General features: G+C 44.3%; 1 protein-coding gene across 1 annotated transcript in view; it reads left to right on the top strand.

Annotated features, from left to right (window-relative positions):
* The first annotated feature begins 7,831 nt into the window (after nt 1–7,831).
* bsg (basigin) overlaps nt 7,832–24,019 on the top strand; it is a 41,035-nt gene continuing 24,847 nt past the window's right edge. Inside the window, exon 1 of the mRNA XM_078555958.1 lies at nt 7,832–8,037. Coding sequence (XP_078412084.1) covers nt 7,968–8,037 — 70 coding nt within the window. The 5' untranslated portion in view covers nt 7,832–7,967. The remainder of the gene's footprint in view (nt 8,038–24,019) is intronic.

Genomic DNA, 24,019 nt, shown 5'->3' with positions numbered 1-24,019 from the left:
TAAACTTGAGCCCATATTGTAACTAGCACCAAGTCCTGTACACCCATCATTCCTGTGCTTGCTAACCTACACTGGCTCCTGGTCTGGCAATACCTTGATTTTAAAATTTCCATTCTTATTTTCATATCCCACCATGGTCTCACCCCTATCTCTACAACCTTCACCAGTCCTGCAATCCTCCAATATCAATTCTGGTCTTTTGTGCTTACTCAATTTTCATCTCACCACTATTGGCAGATGTGCCTTTGGCTGCTTAGAACTGTTTGACAAAGTTTTTGGTCACTTGTCTTAATTCCTCTTTAGGTGGCTCTATGTCAAATAACACTTGTATGAAGGGCCTTTGGACATTTTTACTTTCCTGGAGGGGCGATTTAAATACAAGTTGTATGTTTATAACCTTCCTGTTCACTATGATGCTGGGTACAAACTTTTTATTTACCGTAATGCTTGGTAAACCACTGTTCACTGTAATGCTGGGTACAACCTTGGGAGTTTACTGATGTATGGCAGAAGCCTTGGTGGGTGCTGTGATTCTGTGGCCATATCCAGGTCTATGTCTTTTTCACGGGATGGTGTTACTAATGATTGCTTTGATAGTGAAGGCGGTCATGAAATTACAAAGCTAAACAAATGATTCATCTACTAAATTAGATGATTAATTTTCAGAAATGCATAAGACATTGACAGGATAGGCACTCTTTTCTGTGCAATGTGACAGGATTTCCTAGCCTTCTAAGTAAATCATTGCTGCTTTCTTAATAACTTTGTCTATCATCCTCTTCCTGGTCACCCTATAACTTTGTTAGGTTTGTACCTCTATTTCATATGTTTTTCCTCTTTTATTGTAATTTTCCTTTTCTTTTACCCTTTTGCGAATTGGCTGTAAGTTTTGTTGCTTGGTATTGAGAGGATTTATTAATTAAGCAATACAAGAATAATGTAGACATGGAAAAAGAAAAGCATTTGTCCTGTGAAATCTGCTCCTTTGAAGGTTGAATGTATCCACTGTCATGGATATAAGTACCAAATAAGTAAAACTGCCTTGAGACTCACCCATATATGTCATGGAACCAGTTTTATAGAGCAAAATATTCTAGAGTAATTTGGAGTGGCTTACACCATTACTTGCTCTGCACCAAAATTTCTTAGGACTTTTGCACTGCTCTACTGCTATCCTAGCTGATTCTTTAAGGCAAGTAATATAATTCCAATCCTAATAAAGTCAATGATGATCACTGTTTTCCTTAATTTGCACTAATATTTATGCTGTTGTCACTAATGGATTGAAAAAATATTGGTGTGCCACAGGGATCAGTGCTGGGGCCACAACATTTTACAATTTACATAAATGACTTGGATGAAGGGACCAAAGGTATGGTTGCTAAATTTGCTGACGACACAAACATAGGTAGGAAAGTAAATTGTGAAGAGGACATAAGGAGGCTACAAAGGGATATAGATAGGTTAAGTGAGTGGGCAAAGATCTGGGAAATGAAGTATAACATGGGCAAATGTGAAATTGTCCATTTTGGCAGGAAGAATAAAAAAGAAGCATATTATCTAAATGGTGAGAGATTGCAGAGCTCTGAGATGCAGAGGGACCTGGGTGTCGTGGGTCATGAATCGCAAAAGGTTAATATACAGGTACAGCAATTAATTAGGAAAGCTAATAGGATATTATCATTTATTCTGAGGGGAAATGAATACAAAAGTAGGGAGGTTATGCTTCAGTTGTGCAGGGCGTTGGTGAGATCACATCTGGAGTACTGTGTACAGTATTGGTCTCTTTATTTAAGGATGTAAATGCGTTGGAAGCAATTCAGAGAAGGCTTACTTGACTAATACCTGGAAAGGGCAGGTTGTCTTATGAGGAAAGGTTAGACAGGCTTCGCTTGTATCCGCTGGAGTATAAAAGAGTAAAAGACAACTTGATTGAAACATATAAGCTCCTGAGAGGTCTTGACAGGGTGGATGTGAAAAGGATGTTTTCTCTCGTGGGAGAATCTAGAACTCAGAGTCACTGTTTAAAAATAAGGGCTTTCCCACTTAAGATAAGAGATGAGGAGAAACTTTTCCTCCCAGAGGGTGGTGGGTCTTTGGAACTCTCTTCCTGAAAAGGGGTGGAAGCAGAGTCTTTGAATAATTTTAAGGCCGAGGTAGATAGATTCTTGATAAGCAAGGGTGTGAAAGGTTATTGGCTGTAGGTGGGAATGTGGAGTTGAGGTTACAATCAGATCAGTCATGATCTTATTGAATGGAGGGTCAGGCTTGTGGAGACGAGTGGCCAACTCCTGCTCTTAGTTCATAAGTTCGTATGACATTGATAGTTTGGAAAAGGCCTGATTTATGTACTGGAGGCACTCAAGCGGCTATTTTTAGACCACAGCCAGATCTAAAATTAACAGCATCTGTATTTCCATGTTTCAAGGTATAAAGTCCAGCTGTGAGTGTGGCTGTGGCATAATGACCTGAATCCAGAAATGTATGCGATTTCACATAAAAGCAGAGACTTTTAAGGTATGGCAGGGAGAGAGAAATCAGCCTGATTGACTCTTTGCTGGGATAGAAATTGACAGGCATTGGTCCTCATTCAAGTGACGATTATTCACGTGTCCATCTGGAAGGGACAGCCAAAGCCTATTAGACGATGGGAGGTGTTATAGCTGAGTCTAATCCTGTTCTGACCCAATATCCATGCATGCATTTCCAGCAGTGGTTAACTAGGAAGGGATCAGAAGCAAGATGCTTGGCTACTTTTCCCATAACTCAGTTACATCGTAATCAATTATAGAAAATCTACTGATGGCTACCAGAACAATTTGGAAGTTATTCCTGTTTGGTAAATATACAAGTTAGAGAATATGAAAGGAAACAAAACAAATAACAGGGAAGAAAGAAAGTTTTGAGTTTTTTTTTTGAAGACTGTATATTTGTTGCATTAATGTTACAGTAAGAGATGCACCCTTGAAACTGTAGTAATTACTGTAATAATATAGGATTGAGTGGACAAATCACAATGGGCACAAGATTGCAAAAAAAAAAGACATCAAATCTTGGTCCATTTTCAAGCTCTTATGAAGCTTGCCCTTGCTGGTAGAGTGGCCTCAAGAAAGTGCACAAATTTCGACATCGCAAAACACTGCATACTGTGCATTGGGCCTGTGGATTCAATCACAACCTCCAGTCTCTGTTACTGAGTTTCCATTTCACAAGTGGAGCTTTTTATATTTGATCCTCGCTAAGTACACATATCCATAGCTCCACTTTTCTCAACTGCACTTCATAGCATCATATGCGGCCAGCTTACAACTTCATAAAGAAGGTATTATTGTCAAATTGATAACTGCAAGTATAGAAAAGCATTAGATTGTCATATTTTATCAGTTGTGCACCACATATTTCTTTGAATATTTGTATTGCAGGCATGGGAATCACACAATCCCACAGTACACCATTCCAATCCTGGGATCAAATCATTGTTGAGTGCACAATGGTTGCAAAATGAGGTTTACAGGCACTTTGATATTGCTTTTTGAAAGAGCCATTTCTGACTTGATCGGCCAAATGCCCTCCTTCTGTGCTGTAGTATTCAATGATTCTACGAAGTCTTCAATAATTCCTCCCCTTTCCCCAGAATCTTAAATTGGTTCCAGGCTCCAGAACATGCATATATCTTCAATACACGAGGAGAAATGAACCGACTGTATCTTGCTGAGTGGTGCTGTTAGTTGCATTGCATTCAAGGGCCATCTTTCTCCCTTACCAAACTTAGTGAAACAAGACTTTTACAGCAGCCCAATTCTGGCATGACTGATTTAATACCAAGCTTCAGCTCACCTACTTAGATGCACTAGAGTCATATCACTTTATATTATCATCCAAAGGCCAAGCAATAAGACATTCTGTGAAATTACTGGGACTCCTGGAAAAGTTGTGTTAAGACGTTAACAGCTCTACCCTTGTTGATCAGAGTGGGGTTTTTATCAGATGAACAAACTCATTTTATTTTCAAATTAAACCAGTGCTGCCTACACATTCTGTGTCATTACTATGATTTTTTTCCAATGTTCAAATCACTAATATAATAATTAAAAATCTCTGCATTGCTTTTGGTATAATTGGATAATAGTATACTTTGTTAAGCATAATTCCCTTTATTTTTGATTCTAGGCAACAGTACAAACATGTGTAGGACTATTGCATAACAAGGCTACATGCTACATTTGGAATAGCTGCATCATACAAGTTGCTTAATTATTTGCAGCAAAAGCTATAAAAACAACACATTGTTTGGTACTTTTCCCTTTAAGATGTTTCTTTCATGTTATGTCCCTTTTCTTATATGAGGCATTTCAAGTTCATGTGTTGTTTGGAAAAGATGGGAGCCTCAGGACATTTAACTAGCCAATTTAGCTATACATGCCCAGTCCAAGGTGGTCAAAATCAAAGGTCCAAAATGAATAACTTGCAAATATAACTAATAAAAATAATATTTGTTGACTTCTGTTAGAAATGTACAAGAATAATAGGCGAATACACACACACTAAGAATGACAACAAATGGCACCTGGTCAAACTGCTCCAGCCTGAGTCACCATCTTCAAGAAAATAGAAAATTGGGAGTTGCAGTTAAGCTGATGCTATTAAGTTGACCAAATATATTTAGCTGAAAAAAGTATGCTTTTATTTAATTAAAATACTTTTAAAAATATATTCAGAATTAAAATCTGGGATTGTGTGTTGAATTAATCTGGAAGTATTTTACTGTCAGGTTTAAATCCCATTTTGTTTCAAAATAGCATGCGATTATGTTGGTTCCGTTCTCTGAAACTGACACATTTGCATTTATTTGTCATCACAACGACAAATTTTCTGATTACAGGCAATTAATTTCTTTCCCCCAACACTGGGAAGCTGAAATGGAAGCATATAATTGAAGGAAAGATTAAGTGAATCAAGAAGTAGTGCTTAGTTCATGCTAATTTTACAGTGCAAATTGTAAGAAGGAAGAAAACTGAGGGATGGAGTTAAGCACTTCAACTGTTTGGAGATCCTGGAAAGTGTGAGTTATGGTAGCAGATTGTGCAGTGGGTGTTGATTTTAATACCGTGATGATGCAGAGTACGACAAATGTAGAGGATACCATATTTAGAGCTTGAAAGGAAAGTTTAATGGAGCAGTGAATACTGAAGGAATATTGGGAATGAGATTTATAACCATAAAGTGTTAACAGGTTGCAACACTATGCTTATTTTAGAAGTGGGGTGGATCAAAATAATTTATTCTTAAATGAGCACACGTTTCGCACAAAATGAGTTTTTTTTTTAATTCGTTCACAGAATGTGGGGATTGCTGACAAGGCATTATTGCATCCCTAATTCTTGAACCACTACAGTCGTGTGTTGTAGGGACACCCACAGAGCAACGCTTTCCCTAAGCTGCACGGCCATATGGTATTCCAAAGGTTTCTGTGCAGGCCATACACAAGTCAGTCCCTTCAAGTTATCGCACATGCGAGGCAGCACAAAAAAAAAGGGCCCATGCAGTTAAACGAGTTGGGTGTGCCCTACAAAAAACCTGAATATATGTTGGCAGGATTTTGACTGAGCAATGAAAAACTGCAATATATTCCCAAGTCAGGATGGTGTGTGTGATTTTGAGGGGAACTTATATATGGTGATGTTCCCATGCATCTGTAGTTGTTCTTCTAAGCGGTAGAGCTCACAGGTTTGGAAGATTCCGTCAATGGGTCCCAGTATTGCTGCCCAGGAATCTAGCTTTGAACAGGGAAATGGAAAAACATCTGAAGAGAAAAAGAAATTGCAGTATGGCAGGGATAGGACAGGGCAGTGGGACAAGCTGAGTCACTTTCGCAGAGAACGGACATAGATAATACAGGCTGAATGGCCTCCTTCTGCACTATCACTGCTCTATGTTTCCGAAATTGCAGCAGTGACCATCTCGGCCCCTGTCAATCATTCAGGCCCCTCCCCCTCCTGTTAATCACACCACCTCCCTCCTCTCCCCCCAATCCCTCCCTGCCCCCTATCGATCCTTCCTCCCCTCCCCCACCTATCAATCCCCGTTCCTCAACTCCCCTTCCTCTCAATCCCTGCTCCTTCCCACCTTCTGTGAATCCTCCTCCTCTCCCTCCTGACAAACCCCCTCCTCCCTGTCCTGTCAATCTCCTTTCCTCCCTGTCCTGTCAATCCCCCTTCCACGCCTCCCCATCCTGTCAAGCTCCCTCTTGTCAATACCCCCTCCCCTCCCCACTCTCTCCAGTTAACCCCCCCCTCCCTCTCCTGTCACCCCCACTACCCCTCCCCTCCACGTCCTGTCATTCCCCCGTCCCTCTCCCTCCTGTCATCCCCCAGGCATCCTCCCCCACCCCACCCCACCCCCTCCTCCTGTCATTCCCCACCCCTCCCAACTACCCCCTCCTGTCATCCACCAACCTTCCCCCGACCCACTCCTGTCATCCCCCCGTCCCTCCTGTCATTCCCACCCCTCCCTCACCCTTCACCCTCCTGTCATCCGCCACCACCCCCACCCCTCCCCGCCTGTCATCCTCACATCTCCGCCACTCCTCCCCCTCCTGTCAGCCCCCACCAATCCCTCACCTCTCCGTCATCCCTCACCCCTCCCCACAATCCTCGCCTTCCTGTCATCCCCCACCGCTCCCCGTTCTGTCATTACAGACCCCTCCCCTCCTCCCCCTCCTGTCATCCTCCCAACGCTCCTGCTCACCTTCGTCATCCTTGACCCCTCCCCTACCCCTCCTGCCAATCCCCCACCCCTCCCCCTCCTGTCAATCCCCCTCCCTGTCAACCCTCCCCTCCCTGTCAATCTCACACCCCTCTCGCATATAGCAATCACACACCTCCCTTTCCATTCAAACCCCCACCCCTTGCCCTCCTGTCAATCCTCATCCTTCCCGCCTGAAAAACCCCACTCCTCCCCCACCCGTCAATCATCCCCCCTTCCGTCTATCTCTCCTGCACCCGCCTATCAATACCCCCCTCCCTTCTGTCTCTCCTCCACCTCCTGTTAATCCCCCTCTCCTGTCTATCTCTCCTCCCCCGCCTATCAATCCCCCTCCTGTCTATCTCTCCTCCCCCTCCTGTCAATCCCCCTCTCCTGTCTATCTCTCCTCCCCCTCCTGTCAATCCCCCTCTCCTGTCTATCTCTCCTCCCCCTCCTGTCAATCCCCCTCTCCTGTCTATCTCTCCTCCCCCTCCTGTCAATCCCCCTCTCGTGTCTATCTCTCCTCCCCTCGCCTGTCAATCCCCCTCTCCTGTCTCTCTCTCCTCCCCTCGCCTGTCAATCCCCCTCTCCTGTCTATCTCTCCTCCCCTTCCTGTCTATCTCTCCTCCCCTCGCCTGTCAATCCCCCTCTCCTGTCTATCTCTCCTCCCCTCGCCTGTCAATCCCCCTCTCCTGTCTATCTCTCCTCCCCTTCCTGTCTATCTCTCCTCCCCTCGCCTGTCAATCCCCCCTCCTGTCTCTCTCTCCTCCCCCCCACCCGTCTCTATCTCTCCTCCTCCCTCCTGTCTCTCACTCTCCTCCCCACTCCTGTCTCTCTCTCTCCTCCCCCCTCCTGTCTCTCTCTCTCCTCCCCCCTCCTGTCTCTCTCTCTCCTCCCCACTCCTGTCTCTCTCTCTCCTCCCCCCTCCTGTCTCTCTCTCCTCCCCCCTCCTGTCAATCCCCCCCTCCTGTCTCTCTCTCCTCCCCCCTCCTGTCTCTCTCTCTCCTCCCCCCTCCTGTCAATTCCCCCCCCCCTCCTGTGAATCGCTCCTCCCCCCGCCTCCCTCACGTCTCTCACGTCCTGCCGGTGACGTGCGGTCTCAGCTCCTGGAGCAGCCAGAGGACACAGCGGGTAAAGGAAGGAGCAGAGTGAGGGCAGCCGCCGGCTGGGACTGAGAGAGAGACGTGCCGGTGAGAAGCGGCGGGAAGGCGCGGACAGGGAGAATGGGAACGAGGACGACGGCCAGCCTGGGCATCCTGATGCTGCTGGTTTACAGCGCGGGCGCTTACACAGGTAAAAGGCACCGAATTCCCCGCCGAGAGTTATATTCCAACCCCCCCTTCCCTCTAAATATAATTCAAATTTAGTTAAATTAAATTGACAAAAATAAACTGCGATTTTCCTCCGACCTTCTCTTCAGCCGTTGGCCGGACCGCCATCGTCAAATGAGGCGGCGGGGGGGGCTCCCGTCTCTCTCTCTCCTTTCCAGTCACGGAAGGGATTTAAACCGATTGCTCATGCTGGCCGATGCCGGTTTTGGTGGCCGCGGTGCCGTCGTCGTTTGGGTCGCTTTGTACCGGACGGAGGGAGTATTTCACCGAGCGGCCGCCGGCCGTCAGCCGCCGCCGGACTAACTGGTCTGAACCGGTTTCGCGGGGGGCGGGGGGGGGTGGGGTGGGGGTGGGGGACGGTAACCGGGCGCCGCCAAACGCGCCCTCACCATTCCCGTCCGCCTTTCGAAATGGTCGGGCCCCCCCCCCCCCCCCCATCCCATCTCCACCCCCCCCCCCCCATCTCCACCCCCCCCCCCCCAAAAGGGCGCGATTTACCCGGAGGGGCATCGACACGTGGACCCGGGGTGGTTGGGGGGGGGGGGGGGGGGGCAGCACCTGCTGATCGTTTCCTGGCCGGGATCGAAGGGATCAGTCGACCCAACCGAAATTAGGAGCGGGAGGAGGCCATTCGGCCCCTCGAGAGAATGCTCCGCCATTTGATGAGATCGTGGCTCATCTGATGGTGGCCTCAACTCGACTTTTTCCTGCCTAACCACCCCCACCCCCGCCACAGCCACAACCCTTTGACTCCCTTGTTTACTCACATTCACACTCAGTTCCCTTATTCCGAGCAAGTTTCGACACCTTCGTTTTAGATTTTGTAGGTTCCTGTTTTGTGGTTATAGCAAAGCCAACGTGGTATTTCTGTGGACTATTATTTAACGGTAGATTTAAAGGTTTCTGTATAAAGTTGAGTATTTAATATCAATCAGAATCGGATGTTTTCTTGCTAAGTTGTGACCGTCTGAAACAAGTGTAATAGCTAATTTCAGATATATTGATGTATTTTAATAATGTAATCATCACTACAGAGTTCAGCAGTTTCTTCCTCAATCGTCATTGAATCAATGTGTGTGTGATCACTTGGCTGGAAAACTAGTCTTAAAATGATCTCAAACAGGAATTGGGTGATTCCGCGACTTGAGACTCTGCATGTGAACACACAGGAAATTGTTCTAGTTTGCTTGCTTCAGGGGATGTTCAGCTGACGTTTCAGTGGGCTGATGCAATTTGATTTTCCATGGTGATGATTTTCTTTTAATTCAGCATAATTACTTTACTGTGTAGGGAAAGTTTAGCTTCGACCGTTCTGAGTTATAAATCGAAACTAGGTCAATAATAGCTTCAACGCAGCCAGCTTTATTTAGTAATCCTTTAGTGCGAAGGTCCACAGATGTCAAACTAGTATTTGAACCTCTGTCCCTAGAGTATCTACAGTAAAAGTAGCAAAGGTTTTAGTACAGTCTGTACAAGCAACTACTTACCCTGATTTTTCTAATTAGCAATTAATTTAGAATGCTCCAAGAACTGGTAAATAATAATTTGGTTGGTAAAATGCTTTATTAGTAGTGAAAGCGGCATTGGAAGCAAATGTACACTCACAATCTAATGGACCTCAGAGAAAAGTGTTCTATTTTCGTGTTGTGTTGTACTGGATAAGGTCAGTCCATATAAATCTATTACTGGATGAGCTGTACTGATCCTGTTGTGAAAAACATTTGCTTGAATTAACTGTACAGACATGAACATTTTGTGAATAACCATGAAAAATTCTATAATTTATCTTTCTGTGGATGTATCCTGCTGACTTCACACATTACATGAGTTAGCAAGTATTTATGGAGTGTTCATCTTTTTGCCAGCTGACGTGTTTGAGAAATAAAGCTGATAATATCTATAAAAACATTGAACAATGGAACAGTGTTGGAAACTGTAATGGTGCTTAGCTCTGCTTGTTAAACTTGTCAGCTGAGGGAATGCTTTAATCAGTAGCCCAAGAACAAATCACATAGGGATATTTTTGCATTAGGCTCCGATTATTTGAGGCTTTGACCCTTGTTAGCAGAGCGTTTGGGTCAGAAAATTTGTACCCAATTTTCTGGTGTGCGATTTTTTTAGGTTGGAAATGAGGACATGTTGCTAGGGTTTATGGGCCTCATTTTAATGATTTAAAACACATCTGATGTTCATTTTTCTGACTGCATGTTGCCTTACCTATAGTGTGCGCAGTATCCACATATGAACTGGGTGCATGCATTTCTAGGACCATGGCAAGCTTAATGGTGCAATGACATCTGAGATACTGGAGTTTAGAAGAGTAAGAGGTGACTTGATTGAAACATAAGATCCTGAGGGGTCTTGACAGGGTGGATGTGGAGAGGATGGTTCCCTCTTGTGGAAGAATCTAGAACTAGGGGTCGCTTTAAAAATAAGGAGTTGCCCATTTAAAACAAAAAAGAGGCAAAATGTTTTCACTTGGTGTCATGAGCCTTTGGAACTCTCTTCCTGAAAAGGTGGTGGAAGTAGAGCCTTTGAATATTTTTTAAGGCAGAGGTGGATAGATTCCTGGTAAGCAAGTGGGTGATAGGTTATCGGGGGTAGTGGGATGCAGTTTTCAGATTACTATCAGATGAGCCATGATCTTATTAAATGGCAGAGCAAGATCGAGGGGTTGAATGGCCTACTCCTGCTCCTTGTTCGTATACATGTCTACCTGGATATGTCACAGTAACAACTGCCACTGACTCTAACTGCTGCAGGGTAGGCTGCAGATGAGCACATAAAGACGTTCATCCAGCAGGAGAGTTTCAACAATTAGGTTTTTGTGCCACCTCAGGCTTGCAAAATATCCCAGGAAACTTGCCTTTTGGTGCATTTCCAATGTTCCATCATCAAGATCAGGAGAGTTGCCCACATATGAAGCTGTACCATTGTCAATAGTACAGCTTAGTTGTGCACTAGGGAGGAGGAAAGGCTTGTCAAGACCACTGAGCCTTCATTCTCGGCTCAGCAAATATGACTCTATTGACACTTCACCGAAATGCATTTATTTCTCAAATAACTAAACAGATTTGTACACTGGCAGCTTAGTCATAGTGATAATTATTGCAAGCTCTGTTACAACTGCAGGGCAATGTGTTGTATCGTGAAATGATGCAACATTCCTTTCTGTGACTTCCTCTACTCCCACTGGATGATTCATGTACACTGTAATTGCCTGTGAGAATATTAACTGCCGTATGTTTGGCTGTTGAATGGTGTTAGGTGTTTAAGATTCAACATGTGGATCAAAGTCTCCTTTGATCTAGGGTATGAATCTAAGACAGAGTTGTTCCTAAACGGTAGACTTTTAGCAATCAGGAACATTATTTCTCATTATTAGGCATCGGTCTTTACCAGTCCAGCAGCTTCAAAGATCAGAAGCTTCGAAGTCTTGAGGTTGGGGGGTAGGGAGGTTGGAATTTGTAATTTTTGTGTATGGTGTTATTTAATTTTATTTATTGGGGCTTTTATTTCTATATAATTATATGTGGCCTACTCAGCGGTTTACATATTTGTAAACCCAGCACCGAATTCCAAAAGTTAACTGGAATATTTTTCTTTTTTATTGTTTTATGGTTATTGCTCATCCCGAATTGCCCAAGAGAAGGTGGTGGTGAGCTGCCTTTTTGAACTGCTGCAGTATATGCAGTGTTGGTACATCCATAGTGTTAGGGAAGGATTCCAGGATTTTGATGCAACAGCAGTGAAGGAATGACGATATTGTTCCAAGCCAGCATGTGTGTGGCTTGGAGGGAAATTTGCAGGTGGTGGTGTTCCCGTGCATCTCCTGCCCTTGTCCTTCTCGGTGTTAAAGGTCGTGAGTTTAGATGGTGCTGTCGGAGGAGCCTTGGCGAGTTTCTGCTCTGCATCTTGTAGATGGTACATGCTGCTGTCACTGGAGGGAGTGGATATTGAAGGTGGTGGGTGGGGTGCTGATCAAGCAGCCGTGTTGTCTTGGATGCTGTTAAGCTTAGAGAATTTTTGAAGTTGTATCCACCAAGGCATTCGATATTCCATCACACTCCTGACTTGTGCCTTGTAGATGGTGGATGGGCTTTGGGGAGGCAGGAGATGAGTTACTCACTGAAAAATCCTCAGCCTCTGACCTGCTCTTGGAACCACAGTATTTGTATGGCTGGCCAGTGATAACCCCCAGGATGTTGATAGTTGTGGCCATTCAGTGAAAGTAATGCCATTGAATGACAAGGGAGATGGTTAGATTCTCCCTTGTTGGAGATGATCGTTGCTAGGCATTTACTTGACGTGAATGTTACTTGCCACCTGTCAGCTCAAGCCTAAACATTGTCCAGGTCTTGCATGGGAACAGACTGTTTCAGCGTCTAAGCATTTGCAAATGGCATTAAACACTGCAATCATCAGCAAAGATCCACTTCTGGCCTTATTTTAGAGGGAAGGCCGTTAATGCAGCAACGAAAGATGGTTGGGCCGAGGACACTACTCTGAGGAACTCCTACACTGCACCCTGGGGGTGAGATGATTGGCCTGTAACAGCTGCAACAAGCTTCCTTTGTGTCCAACCAATGAAGAATTTTCCCCTGATTCCCATTGGCTTCAATTTTGTTAGGACTCCTTGAAGCCCCATTCAGTTAAATGCTGCCTTGATGTCGAGGACAGTTACTTTCACCTCGTCCCTAGAATTCAGCACTTTCCTCCATGTTTGAGTCAAGGCTGTTATGAAGAGATTGAAAAATATGAAATTCTTTACATTATGATTCTTACAGTTTAGAGTTAACAACCTCTAAATTGTATCTATTTTGAAATATAATTTTTGACATTTAAGTTGTGTATTGCCAGTTGTAATGCTATTGTATCTGAGTCAGATAATCATAGGTTAAAGCCACAGTGCAGATCTTGAGCCATTGAATTGTGTAAATGTGAAAGTATAGAAAGGTTTTATTTTAAAATATGGTTTTCTGTATCTTATTCCTACATCACCCAGTCTGAAATTGCATTTAAGCTAATACTCTATGCAAGAACTTAGGCAGTGTTATATTTGATAATGCACTGCCTGAAAGCGTAGTAGAAACAGATTCAGAGTAACCTACAAAAGGCAGTTGGATAAAAATTTGAAGCAGAGAAAATCTCAGGGCTATGGGGACAGATGAGGGAAATGGGACTAACTGACTAGTTCTTTTAAAGAGCTGGCCTGGGTCCACTAGCCTCCTTCTGTGCTGTACGATTCTATAGTGTAAATCTTGATTGTCATTAGTCAGGAGTTCCAGGAAGCAACAGTTGGTGGAAAGTAAGATAACCCATCTTAATGTGTCAAGCTACACTAGATAAAATGTTGCAAAATAATTGTATTGTATAATTTATGTCATGTGTTTTAAGTATCTGCCATCAGTGTTTTGGTGAATTCCAAGCCATTTGTCTGTCCAACAGGCTGATTTTTGCTTTGTGCTTTGGTATATTTGAAACTATATTTATAATGAACTCCATTTGTATCAAATTCTATCCTGTCATTCATATTTTTACCTTTAGTTCTTTGTACATATTTTCAGTCAAAATTCTTTCAAATGATGGGCTCATGCCTCATATATGGTGGGAGCTTTCTGCCAGGAACTGCACTTAAGTGACCATTCCTTTGTGTGAGCCTCAACAGCAAATATTGGCTGATGGTGTCTTCAGCTGTGGACCTATCATAGCCAAGCTTATTGATGTCCATATTCTTGGCAACATAAATGGTTCACTACATATTCCACGTGATGTATCCAATTTGGAACTTCTGAATTCTCGCCCTGATTTCTTTTCCATGGCTGTATCAGATTGTAACAACCAACGTTCTTAGGAGTGAAACACATACGAACAAGCGAATTAGGAGCAGGAGTAGGCCACTTGGCCCATCAAGCCTGCTCCGCCATTCAATAAGATCATGGCTGATCTGACTGTAACCTCAACCCCACATTCCTGCCTACCCCCAATAACTTTTCACCCTCTTGTTAATCAATAATCTATCAGGCTCTGCCTTAAAAATATTCAAAGACTCTGCTTCCAGTGCCTTTTGAGGAAAAGAGTTCCAAACACACACTACTCTCTGAGAGAGAAAATTTCTCCTCATCTCAGTCTTAAATAAGCGACCCCTTATTTTTAAACAGTGATCCCTAGTTTTAGATTCTCCCACAAGAGGAAACGTCCTCTTCACATCCGCTCTGTCAAGAGCCCTCAAGATCAGGAAAGAGTGATAAAGTTAGTAAACTGAAAGATTAATAAACAAAGGGTCTGAAGGGTATGCTGTATAATTAAATTATAATTAAACCTGGTGCTTCGAGAAGCCTTCCACACAGCATAGGAACAACAGACTTGCAGGATTTGGCCATTTGGTCCTTGAACCTGCTCCACCATTCAATAAGATCACGGCTGATCTGGTTGTGGTCTCAACTCCATTTTCCTGTCTGCCTCCCCATAAACCCCGACTCCCTTGACTATTAAACACCCAATAAATTCAATGACCCAGCTCTTCCGGGGAAGAGAATTCTACATTCTAACAGTTCTGGGAGAAAACAAGTTCTCCTTTTCTCCATCTTAAAAGGGAGACCTCTTAATCTTAAACTATGTCCCCTAGCTCTCGTCTCCCACACAAGTGGAAACACCCTCCCGGTATCTATGCTATCAAATCCTCTTAGGATCTTATATATTTCAGTAAGATCACCTCTCATTCTTCTAAATTCCAATGGGTATAGACCCAACCTGTTCATCATAAGAGAAGCCCTTCTTCCCAAAAATGAGTCAAGTGAATCTTCTCTGAATTGCTTCTGAAATTCTGAACTTTGGGTAGTGAAATCCTCTGCCTTAGCTTCTGTACAGTAGTGCTATTAAGATTATTGTATGCAAATTCAAATAACTGAACAAATTGAATTACTTTTTCCTATTGGATGACCTGGCCTGGTGACACAGTACTGCTATTTGCATCTTTCGTCCGTGCACTGCCTCTGGCTGCTCCCTGTAAGTGTGTCAGTATGAGTGGATTCCTGAGGAGCACTACTAAGTGTGTCAGCTTGAGCTAATGTTAAGTTGCAGTTTAAAGAAAACTATGGTGAGGAATAGTAAGACATTTAAAAGTCCCAAGTTTTAGAAATCTTGTGGTAGAAATTCAATGTTCTACTGCTATAAGTGTGGACGTATGTGGTGGTACTAACCAAAATATAATTAATAGGCAAATTAAAGCACCCAGAGATTTTATTAGGTATTGATTATAGCCATTTACCAGAATATAATGGAGAAAGTAGTTGAGAAAATTATGCCCACAGAGTTTATGCATACTGTGTGATATTTTTATGTTAGTGCTGTTTCATGCTTATTAAAAGTAAAAATGAAAACCCTCGAAACAGGTGTTCCTCTAATCCTGATCTGTGGAATACAGTATCCACCTGGACCCTAAATGTTATGAATAGGGAAAAATGGAGCATTGAGACACAGTGGAAATGAAGTGTGAATTCAGAGATCAGAAGAACTACCAATCAGTCATCATGATCAGAGGAACTGGAATATAACTATTTGGAGACATACAGAATGGAAAAGGACAAAAATGGATTTGCCACACATAGACACTGAGAAGGCAGAGACCACGAGGAAGGCCACAAATTAGTGGCACCAATGACTGAAGGACTGCTGCTACCACCTGGTGGCGAGAAATCAGCATATTGCAGTTTTCGAAATATGCTAATCACTCACTTAATCTGCTTCCTCCTCATCCTTTTAGGAGTCCCTTTAATTTCTCTCTGGGTGGCAATCATTTTGTTAGCTTTCGTTTGGGATTTGACTAATCTGACTGTTGCTTTTTAGTCACATTTAAACTTCTCAACTTGTGTTAGTTTTAAGATCCATTTTTGCATCACAATAATTCAATTGGATTTTATTCATGCTCCACTTAGGATCATAACACTTTTAATGCATAGAGCATTATGTTTTATAGATCAATAGCCCAGAATCAAAACAAAACTTTACTTACAGCTTTTTTGTCTGTAATGGAGTCTGCAGTGCAACAGAGTGGATTTTTAAAATGTCTTCCTGCTTAGCTGAATGATATGCTTTAATAATACCATGTTGTCTTCTGATAAATGTTTAAAACCATAAACTTGGTGAAACAAGCCAAATCCTGATATCTCTTTTTGCTAAGACCCTAATGGTGCCATGCTAATACAAACTGGCTATAAAATATATACACACGTGTAAAATGTTGAATGAGATGTCTTTGCAATCTGTGAATTATCACATTAATCATATCTGTCAGACTTAGTATTAAATTGAAACCTCTTTTTGTGTTTTACACTTGGTAACTTAAATCCTGTATTTTTGATGGACTAAAACCTCCAGTGGAACATAAGAATAGGCCATTCAGCCCCATCAGGCTGTTTTGAATTCAATTAAATAATGATTGCACTTCAACTCCATTGGCCTGTCATTAGTCCATATCCCTAACATCTTTACCAAACAATGCTCAAAGAATTGTGACTTTTAGACTGTTATGCACATCTAAGCCTGACTTGAAACTGGAAGTAAATTACAATAACTCTTTATTCTGGATAGTTTCTGAATTACATAAAATAAATTTAAAGGTCTGCATTTCATAGAGGTTAATAAATTGTTGTGATCTTGCTCCTGCCACATCAGTATCACAAGAATTCCATGTTTCTCGTTGCTGTGTTCATTGTCTTTGCACATGGCTGTATGAAAAGATTGGAATGGAATATACAATCTTTATGGGTATTGTAGTTATTAAAGTTGCGATTCAAAGATTGTAGGAGATTTTTTTTAGGATCATTAACAATATCTGGATTGCTGGAATTCTTCAACTATGCCCCTATGAGGTAATTGTTGCTTAATATTTGGTTTTGCCAAAAATGATAAATTTTATAGTCTATGGAGGTAATAGCAAAGTTATGGGAAGGTTATTATGACTTGGTTTCCTTGGGTACCCTTGAGTTTTGTTCATGTAAAGGGCTCAAGGTGACTTTCACAGCAACAGAACAAGCTGGTGGGCCAACAAGCAGCTCTAATTTGTGAACACTGAGAGTTGAGGCTAGACTAAGAGCAAAGAGCATGTATTTATTTCTAATATTTTTAGATGGCTTCTCTTGAACAGGCCATTGGTCAATATTTGAAAAAATATTGAAACTTATTACAGCAAATGTGGGCCTTGAGTCAGCACTTTTTGGCTGGGGGATTAAATAGTTAGAATTTTGGCACTTTCATATAAGTAGAACACTTGACACTTTTCAGTCACTCATTAAGGCCAAAATATTTAGCCAGTTTTCCCTTGCTTGAGTTTGGCTAACCCCACATGAATGATCTTGGTTCTATTGGTTTTACCGTCCCTTTTACTGGCTTATAAAAGCTTTTCTTGCTCACAGGCTCTCTTTGTATTCGTTCATAGGATATGGGCACCACAGACAAGACCAGCATTTGTCGCCCATTCCTAAACGCCTTCACTCTTACAAGGATCGATTTTCTTTGGGATCTCTTCGGTTGTTTTTCCCCTAATAGTATAGAAAGTTGCTTAGCCTGAAGGTTCCCATGAGAATATTTTCCTCTGAATGACACAATGTGAGGCAAGTTGCTGGAGCCAATGGTATTTACTACTACCTGTCATTTTTTCCTCTGGTACGCACTAATGCTTCCAGGTTTTCACTTAGGACTTTTTCTCTCACTAAATTACTTTCCCACACTACCAGCAGATCCTGCTTCAGCCAGTGCCCACTTTTGCTTGTGTGCTTTTTCAACACTACTTGTTATCTGATCTCAACTCCGCACTCTTAATCTTGTGATATAAACTCTTTAGCCTTTGACTTCCTAATGACACTGAAGTTCATGGGAAATTTTCAAAGATTACCATCCAACACATTTACCCCTGTGCAAATAAAAAGGAAAGAAAATCAAACTCCAAGTTCTTGAATCTCATACAATTATTGATCAAAATGAGCCACTTTCTAAATCTATATACTCAGTTATGTTTTAATATATCTTTTTTATATTTCACAGTCTGTATGGTTATTAATTGAATTTATCTTATTGAATGGCCACGCAGGCTCGACGGACTGAATGACCTACTCCTATTTCTTATGATCTTATGAATTTCAACTCTTTTTCTATTCATAAACCAGTCATCTTTAATTTATAAATGATCAATATTACTACAGCACACATTTCTCTTTTCCAACAGCTAAATATCAGGTGACAGCACAGAACTCAGCTAATTTATTCCATCTCCCCAGTTCATGCTTACCAGTTCATAGCATACAGCACCCCCACTTTTGAGATCATAACCACCCATTCACCCAACCCTACCACATCAGGATTAAAGATTGCAGCACTCCTTGCATCATCAGAACAGTTTCTAAATCTACAGATGTTTTTTTAAGGTGTTGTAGATTCTGTTCAGATTAGGTTAGTACATGTACAGGAATAGAGATTATTTACTGGAGGAGGGCAGAGTTTGACTTTTAAGCTATAGATTACAGGATAAGACCATCAGAGAAATCTTTTTCCAAGAAATTCCTTTAATTCAAACAAGAATTTTATCAGTGACTGTAAAATGAGGGCAATACAAAGCTTAAACTTCGATCTTGCAAAATAATGACCTGTAGACAAGTAGGTAAAATTCATAGCATATTCTGTATTTTTTTCCCACATGATTACTTAGATGATTTTCTTTTTAAATCTGTTTCTACTTCACATATATGCTTTCTAATGTATGGGGTATTTTTGAATAAATGAGTGGGCCTCTGTCTTATTGTGCTTTGGGATGTCCCAAGGACATGAAAGGTGCCATATGAATGCAAATTTCCTTCTTTTCTCCTGTTAGAAAGCGTTCAGGAAATTTATAGAATGAAAAATCAGATTTATTCTGTGCAGCATTAAAATTATTGTTATACAAGATACGTTGCGCTGCAGTTATTCTTGATCATCTTAATATTTGTGTATTAACATCCATTTTATAATTTACAATGGGCAGAATTGTCCCAGAATTACACTGAGTCCGAGAGCGTGAAAAATGATGTTTTACCCGCTGGCCACAATAGCAGGTTTTCGCGCCGCATTATCCCATTCTTACCTCATAAAATACGCAGTCAAGGAAAACATGCCGTCTTGCTGGTGGGTGGCCTCCAATTTGCCTGCCACGCCATTACCTCTCTGCTTCCTCACTCTAGGTGCCATATTTAAACTACAGCCATGCGCTCTGTTCTCAACGCTTGAAGCCCAGGACTGCTCCAGTGAAGACATGGCCCCAAAAGCCAAGAAGAGTGCAGCCCCCTAATACAGTGATGCATCCCTGGAATGCCTTTTGGATGCCACGGAGGCCCGCTGTAATGTCCTCTACCCCCTCTCTGGTCGCAGGAAGCCCATCAGTCTCACCACTCTGGTTTGGGAGGCGGTGGTCAGTGCCATCCAGTGCAGAAAATGGATGAATGATATCATCTGTGCTGTCAGGGTAAGTCAACCATCTCGTCAGTCAACTCACTCACTCACAAACCTATCACACATTCACTGGCATCTCACTCACTGCCAGCTCAAGGGACATCACCACTCTCTCTCTCTCACACACACGCCCTCACATCACCATCTGGAGATCGCCACCTCATCGCGTCCTTGGCTGCACACGCGCATGCCTGGCATCCTTCTCGTTTGACCTGGCATATACCTTGCTCATACCCTCTCCATCTGTCTTGTGCGAGATTTTGACCTGCGTAATCGACAGGAGAGGTCCCAGACCGGCGGGTGGAGTGCCGGACAGCAAGGTCCTCACCCTGTTCGAGTCGTATGTTGGAACTGGCTGGAGAGGACGTGGACCGTTCCTGTGGCGATGGTGAGGTCAGCAGCAAGCATCTACGAGAGGATCCTGCACCAGATCATCCCTCTGTCAACGCTACTCTTGAGCCCACTGTTCTGTATGTAAAATGGCTGCCAAGCGCTAATAATTTCCACTTCTCTCCTAGGTACATCTGACATGTCGCCCTCAGGCAACCTTGACTCCAGCTCCAGCGCTGAGAGCATCTCAGATGAGGACCCTGAGGGCAGCACCATTGAAGACCCGTCATGGCGCTCACCCACACCCTCTACCAGTGCAGCAACACACACCTCGGTGCGCCCCTAGAGCAGTCTCGGGATCACAGCCTGGTGAACACAGGACACAATCTGTTCCACAGCAGTCAGAGGCAGGGACATCTGAGGCACTCGGAGGACTGCTGAGTCAGATGAATGAGCCTCTGGACACTGTCCTCAATCAGTTAAAAGCAAAATGTTGCGGATGCTGGAAATCTGAAACAAAAACAGAAAATGCTGGAAAAACTCAGCAGATCTAACTGCATCTGTGGAGAGAGAAATGGAGTTAACGTTTCGAGTCTATATGGCTCTGAAGAAGTCATACGGACTTGAAACGTTAACGCCTGCTGAATTTCTCTAGCATTTTCTGTTTTTGTCCTCAATCAGTTGTTGGAGCTGCAAAGACAATCAAGGGAACATCAGAAAGGGATGTCTGGTGCACTCCCCAGATTGCCCGGGACGATGGGGGAAGTCTGTCCGCCTTGGGTCCAGGGTGTTCGGGTCATGTCGATGCACCGAGGTCAACACTGTCAGGCTGGCAGCCACCATGGAAATCTTGGTCCAGGACATCAGTCCTGCACGGCTCCATGGGCTGAACTCCCATCACTGATGCCATATATGGCCTCCAACAGGGTCAACGCACGAGGTGTGCGGGGAAGCTCGACTTTGCTCCGGCTTTCCCTTCTCAAGAAGTCAGTTAGAGGCTGCTGGGCACCAATAGGGAGGAGGACTAGCAGTTTGACACCTGGAGCCATCCACACAGGTAACTACGGGAATGTCCGGCTGATTGAAATTCCTCCCCCTCCTGTGACTCCAGCATCTCCAGCTCCACAGGCCGAGGAGGGTGCATCTGGCCCACAGCAGGATACCCAAAGCGGGCCAGGGCCCTTCAGGTGTTGGCCCTCCAGAGGACGCCGGCTAAAGTTGTCAGCAGGCTGCTTCCACTCCAATGGATGTTTGGGGGTGGGGGGGGGTGCACTGAGATGTAGCGGCAGGGTTAAGAAGTAGTAGTTGTGCCGTGTGGCACAGGTGTTAATCACTTGTACACAATGTTCACTGTTATAAATAAACTCCCAAGAATGTCTCCCTGTCTGTGGCACTTATTGTAATGAGCAGTGTTTGTGTCGCTCAGGTGTGAAACCTTGGTCCCCGCACAAGATAAAAGCAAGTGTCTCAGTCCAGGGCCTATTACCTGTGCAGTGTGTAACCTGCAGAGCAAAGTGATGGCCCGGCTTCATGCTCGCTGGACACATCAGTGATGCCTGCACCTCGATGGTGCTTGTCATTGCTTCAGAATGTCGTGGGCAGGCGTCACAGAGTTCAGTCATTCTCTGTGTGCTCTCAGTACCTTTTTGACATGGGGCTGGTCCCCCATTTCCTCAGCATCTGTGTCTGGTAACGGTATGGCCCTGAAGGGTACAGGTGATGAAGGCTGCCAAAGGTTCAGGTGTACTTAAAAGTTTCACAGCTGCATCTCCATGATGTGACCCTGATTACAGCGTGCAAGCAAGCTGCCATCAGCTAGACAGGTGTCAGACATCCACAGAGGCAATGTGAAGATCTATGGAGTGTCCTCACTGCATGTTGTCGTCATCCTCCTGGAACCTTGCGACTATTAGGGCTTCCGCTGCATCTCCATGACATGAGCCTGAGCACTGAGGGTATGTGCGCTGCCATCAGCCACACAGGAGTCAAACATTCACAGATGCAAGGTAAGGATGTCAGAACTTTCCTCGCTGCATCTCGTCGTCATCCTCCACGAATCTTGCTGCCATTAGGGCCTCAGCTCACCAGACCAGTGGGATGGCCTCATCGCCGGCATCCTCGCCTTCGAAGACCTCATCTCCGTTCAACGTTCTCCGTCATCGGAGGAGATGTGCAGCTCTTCCATCTCCCCAGGCAGGTCCTCCCCATGTTGCAGCACCAGGTTGTGTGGCACGTAGGATGATGCAATAATATGCGACACCCTCTGGGGACAGTATTGCAGTGCTCCAGCAGACCTGTTGAGGCACTGGAACTTCATTTTCAATATGCGTGCCTTTTGCTTCCACCGAAATCCGGATCGTGGCATGAGTCTCATTATACTGTTGTTCTGCTGCAGTCGGAGGCCCCTGCACAGGCGTCATCAGTCACATCCTCTGTGGGTAGCCCTTGTCCCTGAGGAGCCAACCCTGCAGCCTCTCTGGATCCTGGAAGATGTCAGGGATCTGAGACCTGCTAAGGATTTAGGAGTCGTGGATGTTCCCTGGGAATCGTGCGCATATCTGAAGGATGCATTTGTGGTGGTTGCAAACCTGGTGAGCATTCAGCGAGTGGAAGCCCTTGCGATTCACATACTGCTTGTTGTTACAGAGATCTAAGTACCTGAGTGCAGTCGATGGCACCCTGCACCTGTGGAAAACCAGAAATCTGCACAAATCCCAGCGCTTTTGCTTCCTGGCTTGCCTGATCCTAGTCGAAATGCACAAAGTTCTGTGCCTTCATGGAGATGGTATCCCTGACTTCCTGGATACACTTGTGGTTGGAGGCATGCAAGCTCCTGCACAGGTCTCCTGTGTAGCCCTGGAAGGAACCACTGGTGTAAAAATTGAGTGCTGCGGTCTCTTTCACGGACACTGGCAGCAGATGCCCTCCATGTCCCCGTGGCGCTAAATCCTGCAGCAGGTGGCATTCGCGACCGACCAGTTCCCTGGACATGCGTATTCTTCGATGACACTGGTTCTCGGTCATTGACAGGAATGACAAACACCGTCTATAGACCCTGGGTCTAGTGAGGCATCTGAGTGACGGCTCGCTGTGGATCTTCAACTTCATCCGCAGGATACCCTGCCACATCTTAATTTTGAGGGTGCTGCTCTTCCGTTGGCGAGCCAGCTGCCTCTGCCACACTTCTTCTTCCCTGCTCCCTGTTAGCAATGAGGCTAAATCACCGGGTTCCATGATATTGATGTTGTCCTTCTACAGGATCGAAGAGAGAGACACGTGGGTCAGCATATGTCTCCTAAGGACCTCTCTTGGTTAAGGTTCCGGCTGCGTCTCAAGACCCCTTCGCGTATGCTGGAGAGTATTGGCTGCCGCTTGGATGGCCAGTGTATAGTCCACTCATTGGCTGTCTGAAACCCCACCTACCACTGCCCCACTCCACTTGGCTTTGGTGGCAGCTTCAGCCACTTGAATGCATGCTCTGCTCTCAGCTCAGGTATTTCCCTTACCTGCACTGCAAGGTTGCGCTGTTAGCTTGAACCATGAGGGATACTGGTCCAAACCTGAATAATGGCATTGCAAGGGGCTGTGAGGCCCTCCACCAGTGACTCTGCCATGGCCACCTTTTGCAAGGGATTGTACAACTTGCCCAGTCATCCAGTTGTCTGCTGCCCCCTAAAACACACATTTATTTGCAGTCTGTCTGAGGGTGAAAAGGTCTGGAACATTTGATGGCACATTAACACTTTTGCTTTGCTTGAGTGGGCAGAAATACTTCAGAGGTCTGACTCCAAGCATGTCAATGGAGCTGTTGCTGAACGGTGTCAGCTATGGAAGAATGCTCATTTTTGACCATCTTTTCCACGTGCATGGCCGTTTCCCTCACCATTCCTGTGCCCCTCGGCATGTGCTTGTGCACTCCCACCAGCCTGTGCTGACTTGCTGCAGCACTGCACTGAAAGCCAGCCGGGAAATAGCGACTTGCCTGTGCCCCCCCTGCACGATGCCTCTTCCCTGATGTACTATGGGCGATCCTTGCGAGCACTGCAAAAGGTTGTGTACACTCACCTCTGAGTCCCTCTCAAAGTTCAGCTCGCCAGCTGCACACCTTTTAAAGGCAGTCGTAAATCGCTCCA

This window comes from Cetorhinus maximus, chromosome 13 (genome assembly GCF_964194155.1).
Source record: "Cetorhinus maximus chromosome 13, sCetMax3.hap1.1, whole genome shotgun sequence".
Classification (NCBI taxonomy): Eukaryota; Metazoa; Chordata; class Chondrichthyes; order Lamniformes; family Cetorhinidae; genus Cetorhinus; species Cetorhinus maximus.
The sequence above is the reverse complement of the archived record's forward strand: the minus strand, read 5'-3'. Positions and strand labels throughout refer to the sequence as shown.